This window comes from Pogoniulus pusillus, chromosome 17 (genome assembly GCF_015220805.1).
Source record: "Pogoniulus pusillus isolate bPogPus1 chromosome 17, bPogPus1.pri, whole genome shotgun sequence".
NCBI classification, from domain to species: domain Eukaryota; kingdom Metazoa; phylum Chordata; class Aves; order Piciformes; family Lybiidae; genus Pogoniulus; species Pogoniulus pusillus.
In genome coordinates, this window is record NC_087280.1 from 8,634,210 (window position 1) to 8,658,059 (window position 23,850).

Sequence of the window (23,850 nt, forward strand, 5' to 3'; positions counted from 1 at the left end):
TTAGGATCTATTTTGCTCATTTAAGGAGATTCCTGTATAGTTAGGTTGTGAGTTTGCCTTTGACAAGTTTTTAATGCTGCATGCTTGGCAAAATTTGAGGGTCATGTTTTTAATTTACGCACTTCAAGTTGTTAGTCTGCTTGTATTTAAAGGTAAATAGAAGAGCTCATTTTTCATCCAGGCCTACATATCTGTAGAGAGCAGCTTGCCAGTCATATATAAAAATGCTATTTATCATTGTCTTTATTTCATGTACATAAATGCCTTGTACTGGCCCTTTTCTACCTAGTCCACACATACTAGTATCAGAAATACTGATATGCACTAGTACCTTCATTAGGGGGCTTTAAAGTGCCCACATGTACATGTCTGTACATAGAGACATTCAATAACAAAGTTTACTTTGTTAAATATGGGCATTATTTTGCTGTACCCTGAAGTGTTTTGTTTGCTTGTGATTATGATCACTCTTACACGAGTGCTTTATATCCAGTTTTAGTCTTAGCACCACAGTGTACTTTGGGGTGTAAATTTGTGAGGTATCAAGAGCAGCAGGATGCTTTTGTGACAGCTTAAGCCCAGTTGTCCCCAGTCAGCCTGTTCCAGTTTTGTATATGTAATGTTGGACATACGTATTTCCAACAGAAAGAATTGGAGGAGAAATCAGAACCAAACTCTGAGGAAGGGAATCTAGCTAATGGTTTCTTCTCTTCAGAAGAATATTGTAAATTAAGTAAATAAATTTTCCCATACTTTTTATTAACGTTTTCAGCCCGAGAAATTTCATTGCAGCAGTCAATAAGAGGACAGGTGTTGGGTTCCTTTGCATATTCTTGAAGAGCAAAAAGGATTTCTAAATCAGACTTCTGGGAATTGTTATCTCACAGCTTCTCCTAACAAACACAACAATTTGTTTTAAAGGCTTTCACCAAAGATGGCATAAGAGGTAATCCCTGTGTCGTAAGTGGGTACTTAATGTGATTTAGCTTAATGCTGACCAAGCAAAGCTATTTTCCCCCAAGCCCATTAAGAACATCCAATTTTCTGGTAGACTAACACTCCTGCTTACTATCCTTGAGATAAGTGACTGTTTAACCAGGACAATGAGGAGTAGTTTCAAACCAAGGCTGCAAAGGCAAGTGGCCACAAAACTGGTCTTTGTGAAAGTTCAGTTTGGGAATGCAGATGTCACAAGCTGCATTAGTTTTCTTTTAGGAGTAGTTTGAATGTCTCTATGTACAGACATGTACATGTGGGCACTTTAAAGCCCCCTAATGAAGGTACTAGTGTATATCATTATTTCTGATACTAGTATGTGTGGACTAGGTAGAAAAGGGCCAGTACAAGGCATTTATGTACACGAAAGAAAGACACTGATCAATACTGAGTTTTATTTTGTGTTGCTCTAAGGCGCAGATAAATCTATCAGGTCATCCGAGCTAATGCTTCTCATACTGCGTGCCGATTTGTTTGACTGTTTGTGGATTCTGTACATGCAAAATGAAAGGAAAAGTCACTGGCATAATTTAGCAAAACTTGCTAAAATGTTCAGGATGAAAAGTAGAAGTGAAGGCAAACTTTCCAGGAGCTTAAGGCTGTTCACTTGGGTCTAATATAGAGTTAGCACTTTGCAGGTCAGTGGCTCTGCTATTTGTCTCTGACCTAACAGATCTGGAGTTCTTCACATCAAAACCAAGTCTTGCTGAGCTGAGATCAAACGTGTTAAGGTAAGGATCTTGCCAGTGATTTATCGTGCCAGGGAGGGTGATCAGGCCAAAAGGGGCCACTGCAAATGGAGTTGACATTCCAGCAATTTCTCATGTGTAGTTATAAGGTAGTTGTCTCAGACAAAGCTTTTAAGTCAAAACAAATTTGCCCATTGCATTTTCCTGTGTTGTCTATAGTCTGAAATCCTACTCGAAGTATTTATCTATGCAGCATAGCCAGTTTCTAAGTCAGAACTTACTCTTTGGTGATGAGCAATTAAAATGGCAGTTTACCAACAAGTGATGATCTGCTAGATTCTCTGAAATGCCAGAAAGTGTTTCCCATGTGCAAATAAAAAGATCATGCTGGTTTATGTCACGTGTAATGAACATACAAAACTCGCAGCGCACAAATGATGCAAAACACAGGAAAACAATGCAGTCTTGTTTGTACAAACCCCTCCTCATTCCCACCATTACAAATGAGTGCTTGTGGCAGAGTTTCCAGGATCAAGTTCTTGATAGCCACAACTTCATTGAAGCCCAGTGACAGCCCAGTAATTGATTCTGTAAATAAACACTTCCATCTCTCCACTCCTGATTTAATGGATTTTTAGAAATCTTTCATTATTTCACTTTTTAACTTGCAGTAAATTACATTGAGGATCATACACTATAAAAAGTGCTGCCATCCTTACCCAAATCACCCAGTAATGGCTTTGCTTTGTTATTACTGGAAATGTAGAGCATACTTAATGTTTTAGTCATTCTGGCTTCAGAAATAATGTTTTCTGATGCAGTTAAGCAAGACAGTAAATGTTTTTCTCCAGCAATCATAGAAAGCCCCACAAGTGAAAGGACAAGTAAAGTTTAGGAGCTTAGTTTCTTAGGAATCCATGAAATATTACCTGAGCTATGGAAAAGTGCTCTTGTGCCTGTATCATGCTACTAATAGCAGAGAAATGCTTCATTAACTGGAAAAAAAAATTAGCAAGTACTTTGAGGAAAGCCTTTATGTATTGTAAGTCGAGTTTCTTCCCACAAGCCAAAGAAGCAGCCAAAAGAAGTAAAACATTTGTGGTGGGTACAGTTCAACAGACAATAGAATCTGGACTTTCTTCTCTTTAGATTAATTTTCTTGAACAACCGGGCGCAAAACAGTCCCCATAACGAGACTGAATTAAAATAACGGATGCTGTACCAGCATGTGGCACAGTGAGAAACTAACACAGAAAAGGGTATCATCACAGTTTGGCAGTCTGGGTTTCGTGCAGGAAATACTTGGAGGGAGGGGGGAGAAAAGTAAGCATGCTACTTCATGTTTTTAAGACTTATTTAATCTTCTTAACTAATTACTCACACTTCCTAATTCAAAATCATACAAACAAAAGCATTTAGATAAGATGGGAGTTTTTTTTCAAATGGGTGCCCCCTACAGCTTAGAAAATAAACACGACAAGTTTCCCCTGTCTGATGTGCTGTCATTTGCAAAAGAACAGACCCAGCTCCCAGAAGGACAGAAGACTAATTAAGACAGGAAGACAGGCAGGTCAAACATTTGGCGTGAAGGATTTGGGACATAGGGGAGAAAAAAATCATGTTACATTCCACTTTCACAGCAGACTGACAGGAGGCTTCAAGCCTTTCCTCCTGATTCCATTTGCTGCTCAGAGGCCCTCGATTCCTTCAGTATCTCTTCCTAGTCACACCTATTTCTTATGTACCATTCCCCAAACCTACACTAACTCTGAGCTAGCTCGGCAAGGAACTTGAGCCCCTAAACAAGATATCTTGATCAGTAGGCCAGTGCAACAGCCTGGAGAGACAGGCCCTTACAGGGGCAGGAGGGTAGTAGTGTGGTGGTATTGCCTAGAGGGAATGCCTCTTGCTCTCCATCCTGTCCCGCGGGCGATGTAAAGAAACTGAGCTGCATAAGGTGCCACCATTAGGTGCTCAATCTCATGCATCCTCTTCCAGCTTGTATCTGCCAGGCTGAAGACTGGCTTCAGTTATGCACACTAAAATGCACTGAGACCCTGATGTATTCACCTCTTAAATACTTGGCTTCTGGTCCAAAGTCCACTGATGTCAAGGACTGTTTTTGATTTCAGTAGACTTGGCTCAGACCTTGCTACTTGTAAGTTACATCCAGAGAAGCTGAGCACTCTAGTCCTCTCCTCCAGGCATGCACCTTGGCATAGGACTCAGGTTGCATAAACATAATGCTGCTGGACGTGGATGTACTGCTGTGCCGACAGACTCATTCACTCCCTGTGCATTTTGTTGCTGAGTCGATGTTCTTGATCCTTCTGCCGTAGTGTGTTTGTTTAAAATTCTCTAACCCACTCAGTACACTCTTAAGTTTGGACTCTAGATCTTCTGAGTGAAATTCCAAGCTTGAGTTTATGAAGGAAACCTCTATTTATGGTAGACCATGTCTAAAAGTCATGACAATATCCTTCTGGCTCTGCAGTCCAAATAAGTTTTTAAAAAGACCGAAGAACCCAGAACACACACAGCTTTAGAAAACAGCTCCTCTTCCTTTCTTCCTTTACAAATCTCTTTTTTTTTTTTTTAAGATGGGAAGGGTGTGAGATAAAGAGAAGGAAGGAGCCAGGACAACACAGCAGTCAAGAAAAATAGAAATCAACATGTTCTGGTTTTGTTTGGCTTTTGCAGACCTCACAGGCTCTAGAGCAGGTGTCAAGTTTCCAGTGAAACAACTTTGTCTCCCAGTGTTAAAATCCCTCTGAAGGCTGCTTTCTTTTCATCAGCTGGGACTTGATTCAGCTTCCATGGAAACCAGCTAGACTTTCTGTTTTATTGTGGGTGGGATTGGACCTCTAGTGGCTGAAAACCATCTCCGTCCACAGCAGCTTGTTTGCTGTAATGAAGTTAGGTGCACAGTTCAGTGTTACTCATGTGCAGTTCACAGTTACTCCTCTTAAAGCAATTACAGTTCCTCCAGATTTCAAGGCCATCTCATTGCAAGAACCAAAACTGGGTAGCTTCTGCAGGACTAATACTGCTCTATATTGAACAAATTGATAATCTCTGCTGTTGGTGTGCTCAAGCCAGCCCACCTTGGTTTATGCAGGCTTATCTTTTGAAAGCAACACAGTCGTTGGCACTGCCCAATGAAAAACTCATTTGTGGAGTGCTTGGAGAAACAGGATGGTGCACTGAGAACCTTTGGAAAGGTTGGCCTCACAATCTGTTCACTATTAGTGAACTGTCAGTAAAAAGCAGTGACTCTTGTTCACCTGAACAGTCCTCAAGAATACAATAAAATAGCACTGCTCATCAGTTGCTGGCTAGTCAGTGATCAGTTTGCTAGGATTGGTTTTTGCTTTCCTAGGACCTACTTACAAACCTTTTTTTTTGCTGATTTCATAGGCAGCTGTTGATTTCCAGTCACTCCCAGGGGTGTCCTGCCACACGGTCTGCCTAGAATGTAAAAGATTTGTTGTATCAAGGCAGCCATAAAATTGAAGGCAAACAAAGCTAGAGAAAATAAACAATCTGCACCTCTGATTGGCAGTCCCTTCTACTTCATTCTCTTAAAATTGCACTAATCGTTAGGACCCTTGAAATGTTTCCAACGAGAGGAAATGAAGTTGCTGAGATGGGAAGGGATATGAAATTTCCTGACCAGACTGAGGCACAGGTGCCCAGTATCTGTGATGTTGTGCAGTATTTACCAAGGGAAATGCTGCTGCTGGATTTTTTGCATGCCTCTACAATTGTTGTATGTCCCTCCCCACCAAAACCAAAACAAAACAAAAAGCGCCATTATGTATTTCTTAATGCCTCCAGCTATGAGAAGATGCTGAGGGCCAAACAGCTGTGATTCTTTTGTAAAGTACTTCAGCATCTGATACCCCTCCCCCATTCTTGCAGATTTAATGTCAAAAGCTCTCTAAGGAGAAAGTCACATATGAAAAAAATATCTTTGATGGAATGAAACCATAACCAGCTACTAAATCAATTGAGTTAGGAAATTCCCATTCCTTGCTCCATTCATCCAGAACCATTTCTCCTGTGGGAAGCCATTATTATTTGGATGTTAAAATCCTCTTCCTGTACAAAAAAAAAAAAAAAAATCTGGAGCTGCAACAGCACAAAAACATTGTTTATTAAATCCATGGGAAAATAATTCCATTTCCAAAAGGCTGAATGCTAGGCCACTGTCTGTCCACTGGCTAAAGTTCTTACTTGTACAGCTGGGGAGCCTGAAGAAAATGTCTGATGACATCATCACAAAGCAATATCGAATTAAGAATGTAGATCATCATTTCACTCGCACATCATTTAAGAACATTTTCAAGAAAGGAAATGAAAAGTTATATTGTTGCCACCTGTGTTGTGTTGATTACTTTTATGAATTAAAGAGCCCAAATTACTTTTTTAAAAATATATGTTTTAAAGGAAGACAATACAAAGGAGAGGCAGTGAGCACTCGGGAATCTCCAGTGAATTTAAAAACCAGCTCCATTATCCAAATCCAGGGCTAGCCCCTGGGTGCACATCAGAGGGAATCTGTAGTGCCATGAAACCAAATCTCATTCAAGTAAGAGCTGCAAGGGAGGTATTAGATCTGTGCTGCATTTTAAGTAATTGTATTTATATTTATACACACACCCACAAAGAGAGTTGTTAGTACCTCCTCAGTGGTAAACAGTGATGAAAACAGAAAATCCTATCCATGTTCTCCCTGCTTTAAATTTTGCTGCTACTGCATTGCAGATCAGATTGTTCAGCTTGGTTTTATACACTTATCACTCCAATTACCTGCATGGTTTGAAATGAATGTTAAGTGGCTAATTATTAGTAAGCCAACAGGGACAGATGGCTACTTAAACAAGATATTGTAGTTATTTATTTTCAAAGCTTAATTTGCTTTGATTTATGCTAAAAACATTTTCTTTTGGCTTGATTTCAAAACTGATGAGCACTCAAAAATGCTTTTGGACTAACTGCATCACGCTTCCAAAATGCATGTCTTATTATGCAAAATGCAGTATATGATTTCCTTCCAACTACTGGTCAGCAGTGTCTGAAAATAACTTGAATATTTACATTATAACACTGAATTTTACTTTGAGTACTTTTTTTGTATGATATGGAGTGTAAAAGTCTCTGAACAGACACATGCCTTGTAAGATAGGTCAGATTGCTATTAGTCCTGTGGATCTCTGTCAACAGTAGTTGTATGCAACTAACCACTGTCAGGATTTGAACCTAGAAAGTATGTGGTGGGACCGATATCTCAGAAAGGTCTATCAAAAGAGCTGTGAGAACATGTGTGTGAGAGGGAGGGGTTATTTTAAATACCAGGGGGAATGTGCCTGTTCTTCTAGGAAAATGCCATGCCCTCCCCGTCTTTCATTTGGAAATGAAGAGAAATTATCAAGCGACCTTTAGGATAACATCTCACAGGAATGATGCCACTTGAAGGTCACATTCACGTGGGCAGCTGGGACCTTCCAACTGCATCTATTACACTGTAAGCACTGTTCAAAACTTCCCCATCCCCTCACCTCTCTGCTACCTCAGTTCGTGCCCTGTTCTGCATGTTGTGTTGCTGCTGAACAAACAGTATGTAGTTTTCTCATTAGCCCACTGTACACCAGCAGTAGCCAGGCTCCTCACTGCAAGAGGCATTGTCCATTTTGCCAGTTGGATTTGTTCTTGGCCAAATCACTGTACTGACAGGGGCACCTAAGTAAAACAAGGTTTGCCTTTTCCTGCTCTGACATTATTGAAGGTATTTGCTCTGCTGAAAGTGGATGACAAACTAAATGTTTGTGTGTTCCAAAATTTTCAAGTGTGCCTTTCCTTTTACACTTTTGGCACAGTTCTGTTGATAGCACCCAGCAGGCTGTATTATTTAAGTAGTCATAATATCACATAGTAAATACATCACATACCATATACTTTTCCTTACTGCAAATCACAAAAAGTAACACTGGGACTCAAACAAAAACAAATTACCTTAGTAACTCCTAGAAAACTTGTGGTTAATCATTTACCTTCTATTTACATATATATGCTTAATGCTGAATTAAGTTGTAAAAACCAAAGTCTGATTTATAGCCCCAGTCAGCCTTAATTAACATTGATTCCAGAGGAATAATAAACGTGAATAGCCTTCACAATTGAGGTTGAACAATGAACTCACTGGGTGTTGTCCAATTTGTAGCATGATTTACATGGAAGCAAGCCCTTCTTTTTTTCTAGGGTTACCTCTTTTTCATCTGGTGTTTAGGATGGGTTATATATAATCCATAGATAGGAACATTTGCTGTCAAATGTTCTCCCTGATTTACAGTCAGCCTTTACCATGGTCACTATAAATAAGGCAGAAAAAAAAAGCAATTTGAGGCTTTGCAGGGATTCCTTGTTCTTGCAATGTGTCATCACTTGTCCATTTCATGGCATTTTTACGAAGTGGCCATAATGAAAGTCAGATTAAATGTACAGGATATATACGTTTAATCAACAGCCATTGGAGTCAGTACTGCTGGAAGAGTTATAAAAGCCTCTGTGAATGCAAATTTATTGCAAAAGAATCTGTGTCTTGGTGGTAGGGGATATCTGCTGAATGGTACTACCTGACACAGAACACCTAAAACTTTCAAAAGTGAATTATTTAAGTGTAAGGCTTTGCTTGTAAAGCTGCCAGCTGCTGGATTTCAAGACTTGAACCTGTTCCAAAACATGGGACTAGGTACTTTATTTGTGCACTAGAGTAAATACTCTGATTTTACTGCCAATTTAAATGCTCTCAATTTACAGTAATGAGCTTGTATAGGCAATACCTTGTTTATAGAAAGTGGAACAGGAAGAAACTAACATTAACCATTAACAGTAGCAATTTCTCTTGCCATCAGCTCTAACTTTATGCCAAATAGATTCTTCTCATGTTCTATCTGAAATACCTATTACTGCCTTTTTTTTCCTAAATAATACACATTCTAGTTCCAGCCAACTGGAACTGCAACAGTCTTACATAACTCCAGGGCATTTCTTCTTACTTCTGTGGTGAAATGTATTTTAAGAACAACTGTGTGTCCTGTGTACCAACAAACCTGATGATTTGTGTTCATCCCAGCAGGATGTAGTTAACATTTTTTAAAACCTTTTAAAAATAACAGGCAATTTCTCTATGGAAAGAGTACTGAACTGTGGGTGTCACGCTTCTCAGGTTCTTGTACTCAACCCAACTGTTTTATTCTTTCAAGACTGATAGCACGAGGAACTTGTGTGTTTATGTATACACTGTAACCTTAAACAAACATCCCTACATCTCCTTTGGCCATCTGCTCCTGAAGCTGCAAGCTTTTCTCCCTTTCCCTCACTCTCCAGCACACACACGCACACACCCCCCATACTAGGCATGGTCTTAACTCCACTGAAACTCAATGGAAAGGATAACAGTAAAATGCTTCTCCCACACAGGTCACAGATCCCAGTATTTGTTTCACTTACAGTCTAAAAAATGACAATGATGCAGTAGAGGATTCCAGCTGATGGTGTTAGTCATTAGAGATCATCGTGGTGATTCTTTCATTGTCTTATTTTGGCTGGGTTAGCACCAAAATGCCCTAATGGGGACCAGGACTTGAGTTTGTAAAACAGTGTGATGACTGAGCAGGAAGACACCACCAGTGGTCTGAGGAGCTTACACTCCAAGGACATGAACATTTGAAGTAAATTCAGTTTGCAAAGAAAGCGATAGATGGGTAATGGTGCAGTAGGTTCTGAGTCCAGCTACTTTTGAAAAGCAAAGCAGAACAAAACAAAAAAAAAAGTAGTAGTAAAAGGAGAAGGGACTATAAAATGGATGGAAGGGCACACAGTGAATTGGCTGAGGCTAGAGGCACAGGGAAGATGAGGAAACGTAATGGAAGCATCCATAAAAGCAGAAGCATGTCTAACTGTTGGTTTCTGTTCACAGCTGTTAGCATTGCCAGTGTTTTCCAGACAGGCACAGGTTCTTTCTGCCCATGTCCTGTCAGCTGGACATGAGTCAGCTCCAAACCAGAAGCTATGTCACTGCAGTTAGTGTGGCACTGAGCCTGAGCTAATAAGCTAAGTGTTCTCCATTTGTCTTGGAGAACAGGTTGAGCAAGCTCGTGTCTGATAACAGAAAACACTACAGATGCATCTTCGCCTTCATGTGCTAATAGGAGCACGCAGTTTCTTTATTTAAAATGCAGAGGCACACCAGTGTCCTCACCACGTTCTTTTCTTTTACAGACACTTTATGCCCTTTGGCATTGCAACTGTTTCATCTTGAGCTTTCTGACTGTTTTGTCCTGTCTGTTTGCGGTTTTTTTCTTGGATCAGTTTCTTCTCATGTTTCTTTTCTTCATTACAAATATGTTAAAACCTTGGTGATCCTCTATGCTTAATTAAACACCCAGCGTTTTGATGCTGATCTTTTTTTGCCATCAAAATTGCCACATGTAAGCTAGTGTAAGTTTTAAAGTATTTGGTTGGCAGTTACTGTGGCTATCCTCATTGGACTACTTCAAGCCCCCGGAAAATGAGCAGCTGCTTAATAATTCTGTCATACTATTCTTTGACTAGAAGAGGCAAGTATTAAATTTCCTTCATTTCAACTCAAAAAAAAAAGTAGGTTTTTTTTTGTCCTGGTTTGCCATATTGAACTTTGCTAATAAAGAAAACAAACAAAAAATGAACCAACAGCCTAACAAACTTAAGCCAAGTTCTTACATAGGAACTGTCTTCCATTGTCTCTCAGAGCTCTCCTGGCTGACCTGAGCCTTGTGCCAGTGCAAACATAGCATCTTCCTTATTGCACAGTAATAAGGCAACAGAAAGTGCAAGAATAAAGAGATGGCAAGGTACTACTCTGGACAAGTTGTTTGTGATGTTTAACCTGCCTAATGTGTGTGAGATTTTTGTCTAGGTAGTTGTGTGAGGAAGCTGGACTGGTATTTAATATATTGACTGAAAAAGATAGGCCGGTTTCCACTATGTGGTTAGAACTGAGACTCCTGAATCTTTCAGAGTCCCTTGGCTTCCTACTCTTCCACAGCCATAGTATCTGTATGGAGTATGGGGTTTGCTTTAACAGGAGGAAGCTCCCTGTCTCTAAAAAGACAACTTAATCCCTCATGCAAATTAAAAAAAAAAAAAGGATAGAAACATTCTAGGCATGAACTCCTGTCTCCACTTCAGTCATTGGTAAAATATCCACTGATTTCGTTGAGGTCAGAAACTCCCCTTACACATTTCAAGTTACATCTCATGCAATACAATAAAAGAACATTGATACCTGAGCTCCGGGGAACCCATATGGTGCATGGACCATTCTTAGAAAGATTGCAAGGACAGGAAGAGTCTGAACACCTGGAAAACTTTATATTCAGTCATTTTCCTAGAGTGACTTCTCTGTTAGCTAAAAAATTAACTGCATTCTGTTCTTGAAAGTCTTTCAGTAGAAAAGAACCGTCATGCATGCAACTATCAGTAAAAACAAACTCTCTCAAGACAGTTGTCAACATCATTAAAATTCAGATTTGAGTTGTCTGTGACAATTAAAATTATGTCAACACTGAGAGAACTGAACAATTTCCATTGTTCCAAGCAGACAGGCAAGTTAATTCTGTGCTGCAAGCCATCACTGAAGCCATAATCATCTGGCTGTGTATTGAAGATCTGTGATGTTTGAGATTATTCAGCCTTGACTGGGTTGTATCAGTGACCAAATGTTTACTTACTGAACTGAATGATTACTCAAATCCTTGTCTTGTCTCCAGCAGTTTCAAGGCTTTTTCTCTGATACAAGCATTTTACTTTTTTTTTTGTTTGCTACAGTTTATGAGCAAAATCTGAATGTCAAACAAGTTATTCAGTGTTTGACGTTGCTTCTGTAGTGACAGTGTCACAGACATCAGGGGCTGACCCTTAGCTTTAACTCCTAAAAAACATCATCTTCACAGGCTTAACTGAGCTTCAGCTCCTTTGTGTCAGAATCCACAGCCTTTCCCAGGAGTCTGTGGTTATATAGAGTACTGTTTGCTCATGCAGGAGGACTGATGACTTCTCTTACTTTTCCAGATTTTCATCAATAATGAGTGGCAAAATTCTGAATGTGGGAGGATATTCCCAGTATATAATCCAGCAACAGGAGAGCAGATCTGTGAGATCCAGGAAGCTGACAAGGTAATGCATCCCAGGACTGGGTAGAAATGGATAAAGATATCAAAGCAACGAGTCCAGAATAGCACTGCTGGACAGTTCTTTTACTAACCACAGTTCCAAAATCCATCGTATAACTAAGGTTGTACAGCAGCAATTTCCTAAGCGTGGTGATTTTTTTTTTACCTCAGTGCCTTTGATTTTTTTTTTTTTTTCTTCCTTTTTGACAGGTTGATACGGACAAAGCAGTGAGAGCAGCTCGCCTTGCTTTTTCCCTGGGCTCAGTTTGGAGGAGAATGGATGCGTCAGAAAGAGGCCACCTTTTGGACAAGCTAGCAGACTTGGTTGAAAGAGACAGGGCAATTCTTGCTGTAAGTGGCACATGAAAGTCAACAGTCAAATCACCTGTCAGTTTTACATTCTAAGAGCAAATTAGTTCCTAAGTGCGGTAATACCAATTATATTTGAAAACTACACTCAGCTTGATTACTAAGATGGCTGACTGTCTACTTAAGACCTAATCCAAAGCTGATAGAAATCAACAAGAGTATTCTAACTGACTCAAAAATGAGCTTTAAATTGGACATCAGACTAACACACACAAGTATGCCTGTTACACACAGTTGTAACTTTTCTAAACTAAAAAGTGGAAGAGTGTGTGATTACTGCAGATGTGAATGAGATGGCAGGCGAAATGCTTGCTGCCTCTCAGCTGGTAACATGAATTCTGGGTACTGCACTATTGCGCTGACATGTGAAGCCATCTAAGCGGTGGCATTGTTAATGTTGTTTTCCGCATGTCAAGTGCTTTGAACTAAGCTGATGAACATCTTAATTCCAGCTTTGTCAACACTTAAATCATCTTACCGCCAGCATATACTGTAAAATCGCCACAGGGAGAAGGAAGTGCACAGCAAATCAAGTTTACTCTGCCTGTCATTTGATTTTTATTTCTAGAGCCAAGTTCTTTACTGAATTGCACTGCAGGCAATGCCATTAATTGCTCCTGGGGATATAAGTCAGTGCAGAATTAAGGCTCCATTCTTCTCTATAGAAATTCATTTGATAGTTGGTGTGTTACACATGGGCGTACTTTGCCCATTCTTAATGATTTCTATTAGGCAGCTATTGAGAAGGAGTTAAGCTGCTCAACATCTTATGATATTTTATTGGATTCTTTTTGCTAAATGATCTTAGGAACCCCTAAGAGGATAGCTTATAAGATACTTTAAAAAGTAGAAATATTAACTTAAAAATAAGAACATTAGCTTGTTAATTTATGAGCTTCCCTAGAGGAGAGTTTGTTTATTTGATGGCAATAAATAAACTGGCTGTACAGTACAGATATCTCAGACCTCAGCAGGAGTCTTGGCAGCCATATAGAGAATTTTTTATATTCACATCAATTATATAAAGAGGGATATGTCCATTCTTCTCTTTATGGATTCAGATCGTTAATATGGGGTTACAAGGAGCCCCTTCTCAGCTGTTATCATTAGCATAACAGAACTTAGTTTGACAGGCATTTTTTTCTTGGCTCCTGATTAAAGCAATTTAGCATTTGTATATCTGGACACAGATATATAACACAGTGGCTATTGGGTCCAAAATAGACACAGGCACATGTACATGCATGTGAAAATACACCCACAAACCCACAAAAGAGACAGACACATGCAACACACATTCTTAAAATCAGTCACTCCAGAATACTCCATAGGGAATCAGATTTGATTTTTTGGAAAGGAAGTGCTTTTTGGAAGAAGTAACAAAGGGGATCAGATAGTCATTCTCAACTTTCTGGGTTAAGACTATGCCAAGGCATAATTGGTTGGTCTTCATTAAAATATTTGTCATGACTGAAGAGCTGTTAAGACGTTGAATACTGAGGTACAAAATGCTACTGTGCTTATGTATTTTAACTTTTTCTTGTCTTCTAGACTATGGAATCACTGAACAGTGGCAAGCCCTTCTTGCAAGCTTTCTATGTAGATCTTCAAGGAGTTATAAAAACCCTGAGGTATTATGCTGGCTGGGCAGACAAAATCCATGGAATGACCATTCCTGTAGGTAAGGGGGATTAAAGCAGATGTATGCTCCTAAAACAACTTTCTCATGGCCAAATGGCCTAATAGATAACAGCTTTGTGAAAGGCAGAAGAGAACCTTGGTTTGGACTTACAATGTATAATATATGTGTCTGAAGCATCTGTTTAAAAGTCAGCAAGGACTAGATGACCTGCACATCCCAAAGAGTGTTTTGTTTCTTTTTCATGTGTCCATCTGAGAAGGAGATAGCTCAATACTTACATTTTAATATTGTTAAATGGATGTGGTATAAGCCTGACAAACACCTTGAAACAGATATATATATATCTTGTTTATTTATGTCTTCTTAATGCCTGTGCAAATCATTTTACTTGGGAGTAACACTGGATCTAAATTAATTTTGAGCAAGTTTATAATGTTACCATAGGGACCTGTACATACATATCAGATATCTATTTTGTTATATATGCTTCTTCAAATTATTGAGTGGAATGAGTTTTATACTGTATGTAGGAGATAAATCTTTGTAAGTGCTTGGAAATTATTCTGCTTTCATTTTATCCTAAAGAGTTATAAATGAAAAATCCTTACCATTATTTTTATTGACCCAAGTATTCATTTTCTGTTGTGCACACAATAATTGGCAGTCTTGGCTAGGTGTGCCAACTGCTGTAATGATGCTAAATGGCATGTGATAGCAAAGAATGATTTCACACAGGTGGCAGTCAGTAAGATAAATGTATTCATCTTTCACCTGTGTAAAACAAAGCTTTGGAAAAGCAGTAAGGAAAACCAACATATATTCTATGGGCTTTTCTGGTTTCATGCTGCACAGTGTTCATTGTGCATGCACGCTGATTACAGGAGACCAGGAAGGCACATAAAATGATATTACATAACACGGTATCTGCAGTATAATAGCTTGCCTCTGTACAGCAAAACATTAGGAAAGCAATGTAGGCAAGCAAAGAAATTCACACTGTGGCCCAAAAACTTTCAGAAGAACAGATCACGTAACTGTTACTGTTTCAGCTTACTAAAGTTGCAGTGTGTACTGACTGATGTTTATCATGGCTAGTGTATCTCCCAAAGAAATAACATTAGTATTTCAAGTGGAGACTCTTCTGTAAGAATGATTGAAGATTTACACAGTCCTTTAAGAGAGACTCCTAAATTCTAGGTTTGCTGCTTGCGTTTCACATGTAAGCATGCAAAAGTGCAGAGCTCACTATAAAATCATATATTCAGCAAGTTTCCTGTTCTTCAATCTCTTTCTCCCTGGTCAGTGAATGTCTCTTTACTTATTAGCCCTGCAAGTACACAGAATTTAGATCAGTCACCAAAAGGCATTGCCAGGTTAAGGAGCATAAACATTCTCTGCTTCTTCTTGTCCTCCAGTAATGTATCAGATGAGAACTCTGGGTTTTCTTCAGTGTCTTGGGCTATGCAGGTGGAGAGGAAGGCATGTTTTCAGCATGTCTTCCTAAATGCAAACTTCAGTGATAACAAATGCAATTCTCAGTAGAACTGTAATTCTAGTTACAGATTTTTTTCAGGGTATCATTTTTTTTTCCTTTTGGTATAATGCTCCTCTGTATTCCTTAGTTTCACAGCATAAATTTCTCATTCTCATAAAGCTATTTTAGAGCAAGGACAGTGTTAAACAGTGGTTCACTGTCAGCTCATCAAAGGAAGCCAAACAAGAAAAAAACCAACCCAACTCTATTAAATGTTCTCTTTCTGTTCATTGTGCTAATAAATCTGAAACTTCCCAATCTTTCATCTGTTTCTGTTGAGGTTTTCATCTCTAAAATAATTCTGCAAAAAAAATAGGCAAGTGATAGACAAGTAGAAGAAGCATAGTATATTTTACAGGCACATTCCTTTTGGTCCCAGAGCTGCTAAAACCTTCAGACTGCCCTTTGCTTTCTCCCATGTGTAAAGTTGATGATTTAAATTAAAACAGAATGAGGCTAGACTAGCAACTCTTAAACTAATAAACTGAATGCAAGCAAAAGTGTATCTTTAAATCAGTATATGATACAGTGTAGCTTGAAGAACCGGCTCAGCTCTCCTTACACACTTATTTACTGTGTCCTACTACATGAGGCATGTGACTGTATTATGATTGTTACGCGAATAAAATGTCCAGGATAGAAGCTCCTGATGGGAATCTGAGCAGCCACATCTGTGGAAGGTACTGTTGTCCCAAAGTGAGATCCATGGATAAATGAGGCTTTCATTCTGATTAAAAAAAAATAAAATCACTGGGCCAGATGCTAAGCAGCTGCAAATTGATGTGGCTCTATTAATAGCAGTGAGGGCTAAAGAATGAAAGTTTACATCAGCTGAGACTATTAAAAGCAAACTTATGAGGCAAATTTTTAGATTGGATGTGGGATCAGAGTGTCAGATCTCTGACAGGCAATGCCCTCTCAGGCAGTGTTCTTCCAGCTGCTAGCTAGTAGAGGGATGACTAACAATCATCAGCAATAGCATATTGGAGTGTCATTTGCATGATTTGTATAAACTAATCTTAAAACTCTAAACCCTTTTCTGAGCACGGGGGTGCTTTGTATGCTTGCTGGTTAGAAAAGGTGATTCACTTCCTCAAAAATCCCGTGTTAACAGTAAGTCTGTGGATGATGAACTTTGGAAGTAGGTGTCAAAAAAGGGCAGCTATCTAGAGTCTAGTGGAAGAAAGCAGGGCAGGCAGCTCTGCATGGGAGGTATTTCTCTATAGAAAGAACGTTCTGCCCACATTTGGTAGAATTAGCCACCATTTGCCTGACTTGGCAAGCAGGTTCAGGTTATCTATAACTTTATGTTGTGAAGCACGCAGACATGTGGCAGTGATTATGCAGTGACAATCTAAAGTCAGACAGTACTAATGTAACTGTGTTACTGTTATGTTGTCACCATCCTTCTGGTTGAGAATCCACCTCTCACTACTACCAAGTACAAGCTGGTATTTTTAGCTGACTCCTTTATATGCCTCTTGAGCACTTTAGGTAGTTTTGCCTGTGTAGACTTCCTGTATTTTGACTTCTATTTTACTTCTGTCTGGTCTGATACTTTCTGTATTTTTACTTCCATTTACTTCAGCCTGGTCAGATGATTCTTCCTATGGTCTGTGAACCACTGATAGCATCTGTCACACATAACCTAGAAAATCAAATTGATCATCTCAGTTTGTGAAACAAGTATTCTCATCTTCTCTGGAGAGTTGTTAAATATCTAGAGAGTGACATTTTATCAGTGCAACACAAACCAAGATAACTATTTTCTTCCTTCTTTTCCTCATGTAAGTCTCTTTTCTCCCTCTCCCTCCCTTCTTTTATTTCCTCTGTTCTGTCTCTTGCCTTAGTTGCAGACTGTTGTTACCTTTGTCACAGTTACTCTCTGTCTGGTCCCCAGCTGATGTGTTAGCTACTCTATCTCAGGTTTCTACCAAGCAAACCCCATAAAGCAGATGTACAGAAATAAGCATGTTTGAAAATAAGTTATTTCTAATCAAATTCAAGCTGAAGTCATTACTTGAACTTGAGAAGCTTTATGGATTAACACATTTATTGTTACCAGATGCAGCAGGTCACAAAGTGCTCTCTGTGGTGAAGTTACTGAACAAGGCTGGCTGCAGCTTCAGACTGAATGGGGTAGAAGCCACAGCTGCCCCCGTGGTCTTACATGGTGTGAAGGAAAGCACAAACCCCTACCTTGGACAGGGACAGTGCGGGCAAAAGCACTATAGTCTCTCCTCCTCTTACTCAGTTCCTCTGTCTGACCATGTCCTATCCTGGTAAATCATCTTCTGTAGGTGAGCTAAGGTAATCTTTTCATCATTCTCACATAGTTGAAGTGATTTTTCTTAGTAAAGAGATTCAAGTTTTTCTAGATCACTATGCACAGCAAGGCCAAGAGTCATGTTCAGCTCATACCTTTAGTGTAGCCCTTCCTTCAGCTGTGGCCTCACTAAAAATATGTGACCTAAACTCAGAGGTGGTTTGAACCTGGGCTAGTTTATACAGCTACAAGATTCAACTTAGGTACAGAAGTGCAGTAATTCTACTTTGTACAGATGAAGGCTGAGCACACTAACAGAAGTGATGGTTAGACGATACCTTAACCAGTCGCCACACAGAGCAGGTCATTTTCCTGCTCTTTATCAATTGAGAAGAAACCTACATCATATTACAGCATGTCTAACCTCAGCATGTACTCCCAGACCACAGACAAGTGCTGAAGCAGCAACAACCGTGCAGCTTTGTTAAAGAGCATGAACTCCCTCAGCCCCCTCCATGACAGTCACTTATACCAGCTGTGCAAAATGAGCTAGCACAGAGACCTGCTGCTCTGAGCAGGCTGGGCTGTATGAAAGGTTCCCACAGACCACAGGTTTGACCCCAAATCACAGATCTGTTTGTTTCAGGACCTGCCTCACACTGCCCTCGAGCTCAACAGTGCTTTACTTACTGCAGATCTAGCACAGCACTCACTTTAACTAATGATACCTCTCACCCCTGGAGTTTTTTGCCATTTCTGTCATCAGGACTTTAAAAATAATTACCAGATTAAAACGTTAATTAAATAATTCCCTTTAGCCTCATACTATCCACACCTGCTGTTTATGAATATGCATTGTGCTTTTTCTGAATCTTTGTTGTCAGTATTTTTTAGACAAAAGTCCAGCAAGAAAAGCCATTAATTTCCAACTTTCTAGTGACTTGGTCCCTTCATTTATTTATTCAGTTACATCTTTCCCAAAACTTTTGTGAAAACTTCTCTTATTTTCTGTCGTCTTGTTTTCTAGCTGCATTCAGCCTTTCCCTATTTACTTTGACTGCCTCTTTAACTTAAGGCCATTTCTAATGCAGGCCTTGTTCTACAAGTCAGCCATCAGAACATGGCTGTACGATGACCCTTTTATTCTCCTTCACGTTGTCCTCTGCAGTAAATTATGCTCCATTATAGAGCAGTCACTGGCTTCCCCTCTTCATTCCACATCTACCGGTCTGGTGTATCATTTAAACTGGCTATGTCTTCAATGGAAGATGAGTGAGATGTTACTCTATTATCCCACACCTGCTTGTATATATATATACCTTTATATTGCTATGTTCTAGTCATGCCTTTCAGGAAATTGTCTTTGTGACTCTTCCTTTATGTCCCTCACCTTGAAATCAAGCAGAAGCTAGTAAGTGGCATGTTGCTACTGTCCTTTTCTGTGTGGTACAGCTTGTCCTTCTACCAGAGGAACAAAGCAGGTTACTTTCTGGTGGGCTGCCTTTGTTTCCACAGAAGGAACAATTTGGTTGCTCTTGAACCTAGGTTTCCCATGCTGTCTTGTGAAAACACATTTCCATGACTTCTTTATTTCCTTTACTGCTATCAAAGGCTGACTCTTAAGAGTTTTTTCCCCTCTTTTTTTTTTGTTCTGCCAAGCCAAACTGCACTTGAGAGTAACAGTGCTCATCTGTTTCAGATGGAGATTATTTTACGTTTACAAGACACGAACCCATCGGAGTGTGTGGACAGATCATCCCTGTGAGTATCTCTGCTAGTGCTTTCTATTTATTTTCATTTGAACCAGCTCTCTTTAAAGACACATAAAACATGGTCCTCAGCTATGTGTGTTTTCCATTACAAAAAAAAAAGCTGAGCTCATATTGTTGACATATCTTTAACAGCCTCCCTGCAAATGCTTATTTGAACATGCTAATAGGGTTTAGGCTCTCTTATTAGGAGTTAAGGTCTCAAGTCATAGAATTCTCATGATTAAAACAAGCAAAGCAAAACACAGTGTTAATATGCTGTCAGTGGTTATGGATGTTCACACAACTTAGGGAAAATTGATGCTTTGCTATGGTAGTCTTTTTATTTAGTTAGTTTTTACTGTGATTTAACAGGCTCCTCAGTTCCTGGGAGAATGTGATGCATTTTAATTCCATTCTTTCCTGTTATTTCTTTTACAAGGCTAGAGGAGAAAAGGGAACTCCAGGAGACATATCATTACAATTAACATTGTGTAGCTAATAAAAGACATGAAATGTTTGTTTTATTTGTTATGAGAAACACAGCATTTCATCAAATTTAATACTCCCCCTACACCCCAATATACATCCTTAATATAGTCTTGATGAACACTGCACAGGAATTACACAGAGAAGCAAACTTTTTCAGAAGAACCAGTTAACCAGATTTGGCAGAAGTTGCAATGGGAGGTTCACATATAGCTATTAAAATATTGTGTGGAAGCTTTTTCCCTTGACAAAGCATTGGGGAACTAATCAGGACATTCTCTGAAATTTGGTGATGGTTTTTTATCCCGTTCATGTTAACCACAAAGCCACTGAAGAGCAACATACAGCAATTCCACTGAAAGAGAAGCAGCCAGAAAAGATTACTTTGTTTATATTTGCTGACATTTCATGTCTTTGTTAAGGGGGGGCTATTGTGTTTGGTACTTCATAGAAACCCTGAGAAATGCACAAACACTCAGAATCAGTGGCTACACATGGCCTGCAAACACTTACACGCTTTCCTAACTTGACTCTCCAGTAGTGCTTGTGAATGAATGATTCTACACTCTGGCCTCATTCTCCAGCCAAGCACATGGCTAAGCATTTGCAAAACTACAACCCCAGCATCCATCTAACCCCAAGATTGTTGGACATCTCTTAGGCTTGTCTCATTGAGCTTAACTGACAGACCTGTTGAAGAAACCTGATCAGCAGCTGAAGATCATGCCAAAAGCAGGGTGTATTTAGTTTAGATTTGGGAAACTCTTTGGTCAAGATACCCAGTCAACTTCCATCCTAATTGATTCTTCCCCTCAAGTTTGTCCTCCAAAACTTCAGCATGACTGTTGTATGCTTCTATTCTAACACTGCTGTTAACCTGTAAGGTATTTGCTCCGCAGCTACCAGTGGCAGAATACAGACCCTGAGCCACTGCATGCACTCAGCCATTACACTAGCAAATGTGTTATTACAAAAATAAAATTAAACAGCAAGCCTAACACTAAACTCCTCATCCTCTTTCACATCCTACCTTCCATCAAAACATATGCTCTTTGGCAGCTTTGTAGCATAAACAGGGCTATAGACTAGCCTATAAAACTCATTAGAGCTGTCCTTGCAATACCATTAGAAGTGCAGGCTGTCAGCACACTGCTGGCCCTGTAGCTCCCCTCCCAGGTTTATACACTGGAGTTGGAATTAAAACATCACTTTGTCTCTGGAGTTTATAAACAACTGGGGAAGTAAAAAATTGGGTGTTCAGTGACAGAAAGACAGTTGTGTATTTTTTAAGCTAGCCAGGGGCTAGAGAGATGTCTGCGAGAGTGGCAGCTGATACGCATCGCAATAACATGTTCTAGGCAGTGGCTGACTCTTTGTGACTGATATTTTGTTTTCTTTGCAAAGGAGATTATTAAATGCATTTATAGCAGTGATTGCACAAAAGCAGTTCTTTTATTACTCTGGCATTCCCACTGAAACCAGCAGGACTGTCCATGTAACCTGTTGGGATCAGGCCTTGATGTAGAATGTCTTGTTATTCTTATCATTATTCACAACTTCTTTGTACATCAAACTAATGTTCACTGTGCCTTCTGCTGCAGTTACATGAAGTCAAAATTAGTGACGAGACACAATTTTGTACCAGCAAAGAGTGTGTTTTACTCTTCTTTTCATGGCTTCCATGTAAGCTGCTCAGTAAGAAGTTTCCAAGAAAATAAAATGCTTTGACCAAGCACTGACTTTATTTTTAATAGTTAATAGTTTAATATTTAAGAGTTTTAATAGTAATTGAGTCAATTAAGTATTTTCTAATTGTGAGTATATTTTTTTTATCTTAAGATATGTTCAAGGGTGGGAATTTTAAATCCAAAAATGGTTCTGAATGAACAAATAGTTCTTCCCAAATGTATCAGAAGTAAGGACTATTTGTCATGGAGAATTAAAAGTGGCAATTGCCAAACAGTAAATGAAAGAAAAAGTTGTGACTAAAAAAAATTAACCGATAACAGAAGATTCTTTTACAAAGGCTGTGGGATGGGGCTGTATTTCTTTGAGCAGGAGAGAAAGAACTGAAAGGTCACTGTTGTTACTTTCTTAATGGCATTGACTGAAAAAAAAATCCCTGCTTTGTGCTGAGAAAGATTTATGTCAAGGATCAGCCTGAGAAATAAGGTAGCAGCTTGACATCTTAAAAAAAAAAAACCAAAACACCACTGCAATATTTTTCCATCTATCAACTTTTATTTTTTCCTACAGTGGAACTTCCCCCTGCTGATGTTTGCATGGAAGATTGCTCCAGCTCTGTGCTGTGGCAATACAGTAGTTATTAAACCAGCAGAACAAACACCACTCAGCGCTCTCTATATGGGAGCCCTCATCAAGGAGGTAAGAGTAGTTGACAGGAATAATGCCTCTGTCTCTCCTTGTGGGGAAGGAACTACCAGTACGTTTCTGATTTAATGTGCTGTGTCAGTTTTCATAAGTCATGCTTCCCTTCATCCATTCCTATTTTGACAGGCTGGCTTTCCACCAGGAGTCGTCAATATTTTGCCAGGATTTGGTCCAATTGTTGGTGCAGCCATAGCAGCTCATGTTGGCATTGATAAGATTGCTTTTACTGGATCCACTGAGGTAAGAGGATTCATGGATATGTGAGTAAATACTTAAGGAGATAGTGTTAAGTCCTTGTGCTACGTTTCTCACTGTCACTGAGCTACATGTAAATAACAGCAGTCTGTCTTTGCCAGCTAAACTTATGTACTGCAGCACATCCAAAGCAGAAATGGCTGCTTTCCTCCAGCCCCTGCTGTGCTCGGCACCTCAGCACAGGAGATAGGCCTGGAAAAACACTGCTGGGATTTCCTGTGGGCTTATGAGGATGTGAATCACATGCAAGTAGGCAGAATATCCCGTGTATATTGCAGCACACATAAATGCTGCTTTAGCATATATAATTTGTGTATCTTGGCCTACTTGGGGAGAGGAAGGGGGCAAGCTGAGTCAAATGTACTTCAACTTTGATGCTGCATTCAAGTATACTGAGGATGAGGAGGAGGCCTAAAAAAGGAAGGAGTGCAGGAAGAAAAGGAGATTATCCAAAGCAAAAAAGGTCTTTCTGTGAGTCTGTGATAGTCACAGAATTCATCAAGTTCAGCCACTAATCCAGTACTGCCAGTTTGCCACTGAACCATATTCCTAGGTGCCACATCTACAGGTCTTCTAAATACCTCCAGGAATTTACCTCTTCCAGGGCTTGACAACGTTTTCGGTGGAGAAATTTTTCCTAACATCCAACATAAACCTCCTCTGGAACAATATAGGCCCATTTCCTATTGCCCTTCTCCCTACTTGGGAGAAGAGACCAACTCTCAACTCACAACAACCTCCTTTCAGGCAGTTGTAGAGAGCTAATAAGATCTCTCCTGAGCCTGCTTTTCTGCAGGTTAAACAATCTCAGTTCTCTCAACTGCTCCTCACAAGACCTGTGCTCTAGATCCTTCAGCAGTTTCTTTGCCCTTCTATGGACATGCTCCAGCACCTCATGTTCTTGTGGTGAGGAGTCCAAAACTGAGCCCAGTGTTCAGCCCTCACCAGTGCCAAGTACAGGGTCATTTCTCTAGTCCTGCTGGCCACAGCCTTTCTAATTAAAGGTGGGATGCCGTTGACTTTCCTGGCCACCCGAGAGCACTGCTGGCTCACACACAGCTGGCTGTTGACCAGTGCCCCGCATCCTTTTCTGCCAGGCAGCTTTCCAGCCACACTTACCCAAGCCTGTAGCATTGCATGGGGGTTTTGTGTCTCAAATGCAGGACCCAGCACTTAGCAATGTTAAACCTGATGATGCAGATGTTACAGAGGAGGTTCAATGTGACGACAAAGGCAGTAATCTACAGAAAGAGTAAT

The 23,850-nt window shown here is 39.7% G+C and overlaps 1 protein-coding gene and 1 long non-coding RNA gene across 3 annotated transcripts in view; one reads left to right on the plus strand and one right to left on the minus strand.

The window, feature by feature from the left end:
• The window catches only part of ALDH1A2 (aldehyde dehydrogenase 1 family member A2), a 58,361-nt gene that overhangs the window by 15,233 nt on the left and 19,278 nt on the right, over window positions 1-23,850 (plus strand). For both annotated transcript variants that reach the window (XM_064157525.1, XM_064157526.1), the window contains 6 exons: window positions 11,799-11,903; window positions 12,110-12,250; window positions 13,820-13,949; window positions 19,410-19,471; window positions 22,204-22,332; window positions 22,465-22,578. In XM_064157525.1, the coding sequence (XP_064013595.1) occupies window positions 11,799-11,903; window positions 12,110-12,250; window positions 13,820-13,949; window positions 19,410-19,471; window positions 22,204-22,332; window positions 22,465-22,578 (681 nt within the window). The remainder of the gene's footprint in view (window positions 1-11,798; window positions 11,904-12,109; window positions 12,251-13,819; window positions 13,950-19,409; window positions 19,472-22,203; window positions 22,333-22,464; window positions 22,579-23,850) is intronic.
• The window catches only part of LOC135182921 (uncharacterized), a 54,600-nt gene that overhangs the window by 10,466 nt on the left and 20,284 nt on the right, over window positions 1-23,850 (minus strand). The window contains exon 2 of the long non-coding RNA XR_010305351.1: window positions 5,080-5,153. This is a non-coding gene — a long non-coding RNA (uncharacterized LOC135182921). The remainder of the gene's footprint in view (window positions 1-5,079; window positions 5,154-23,850) is intronic.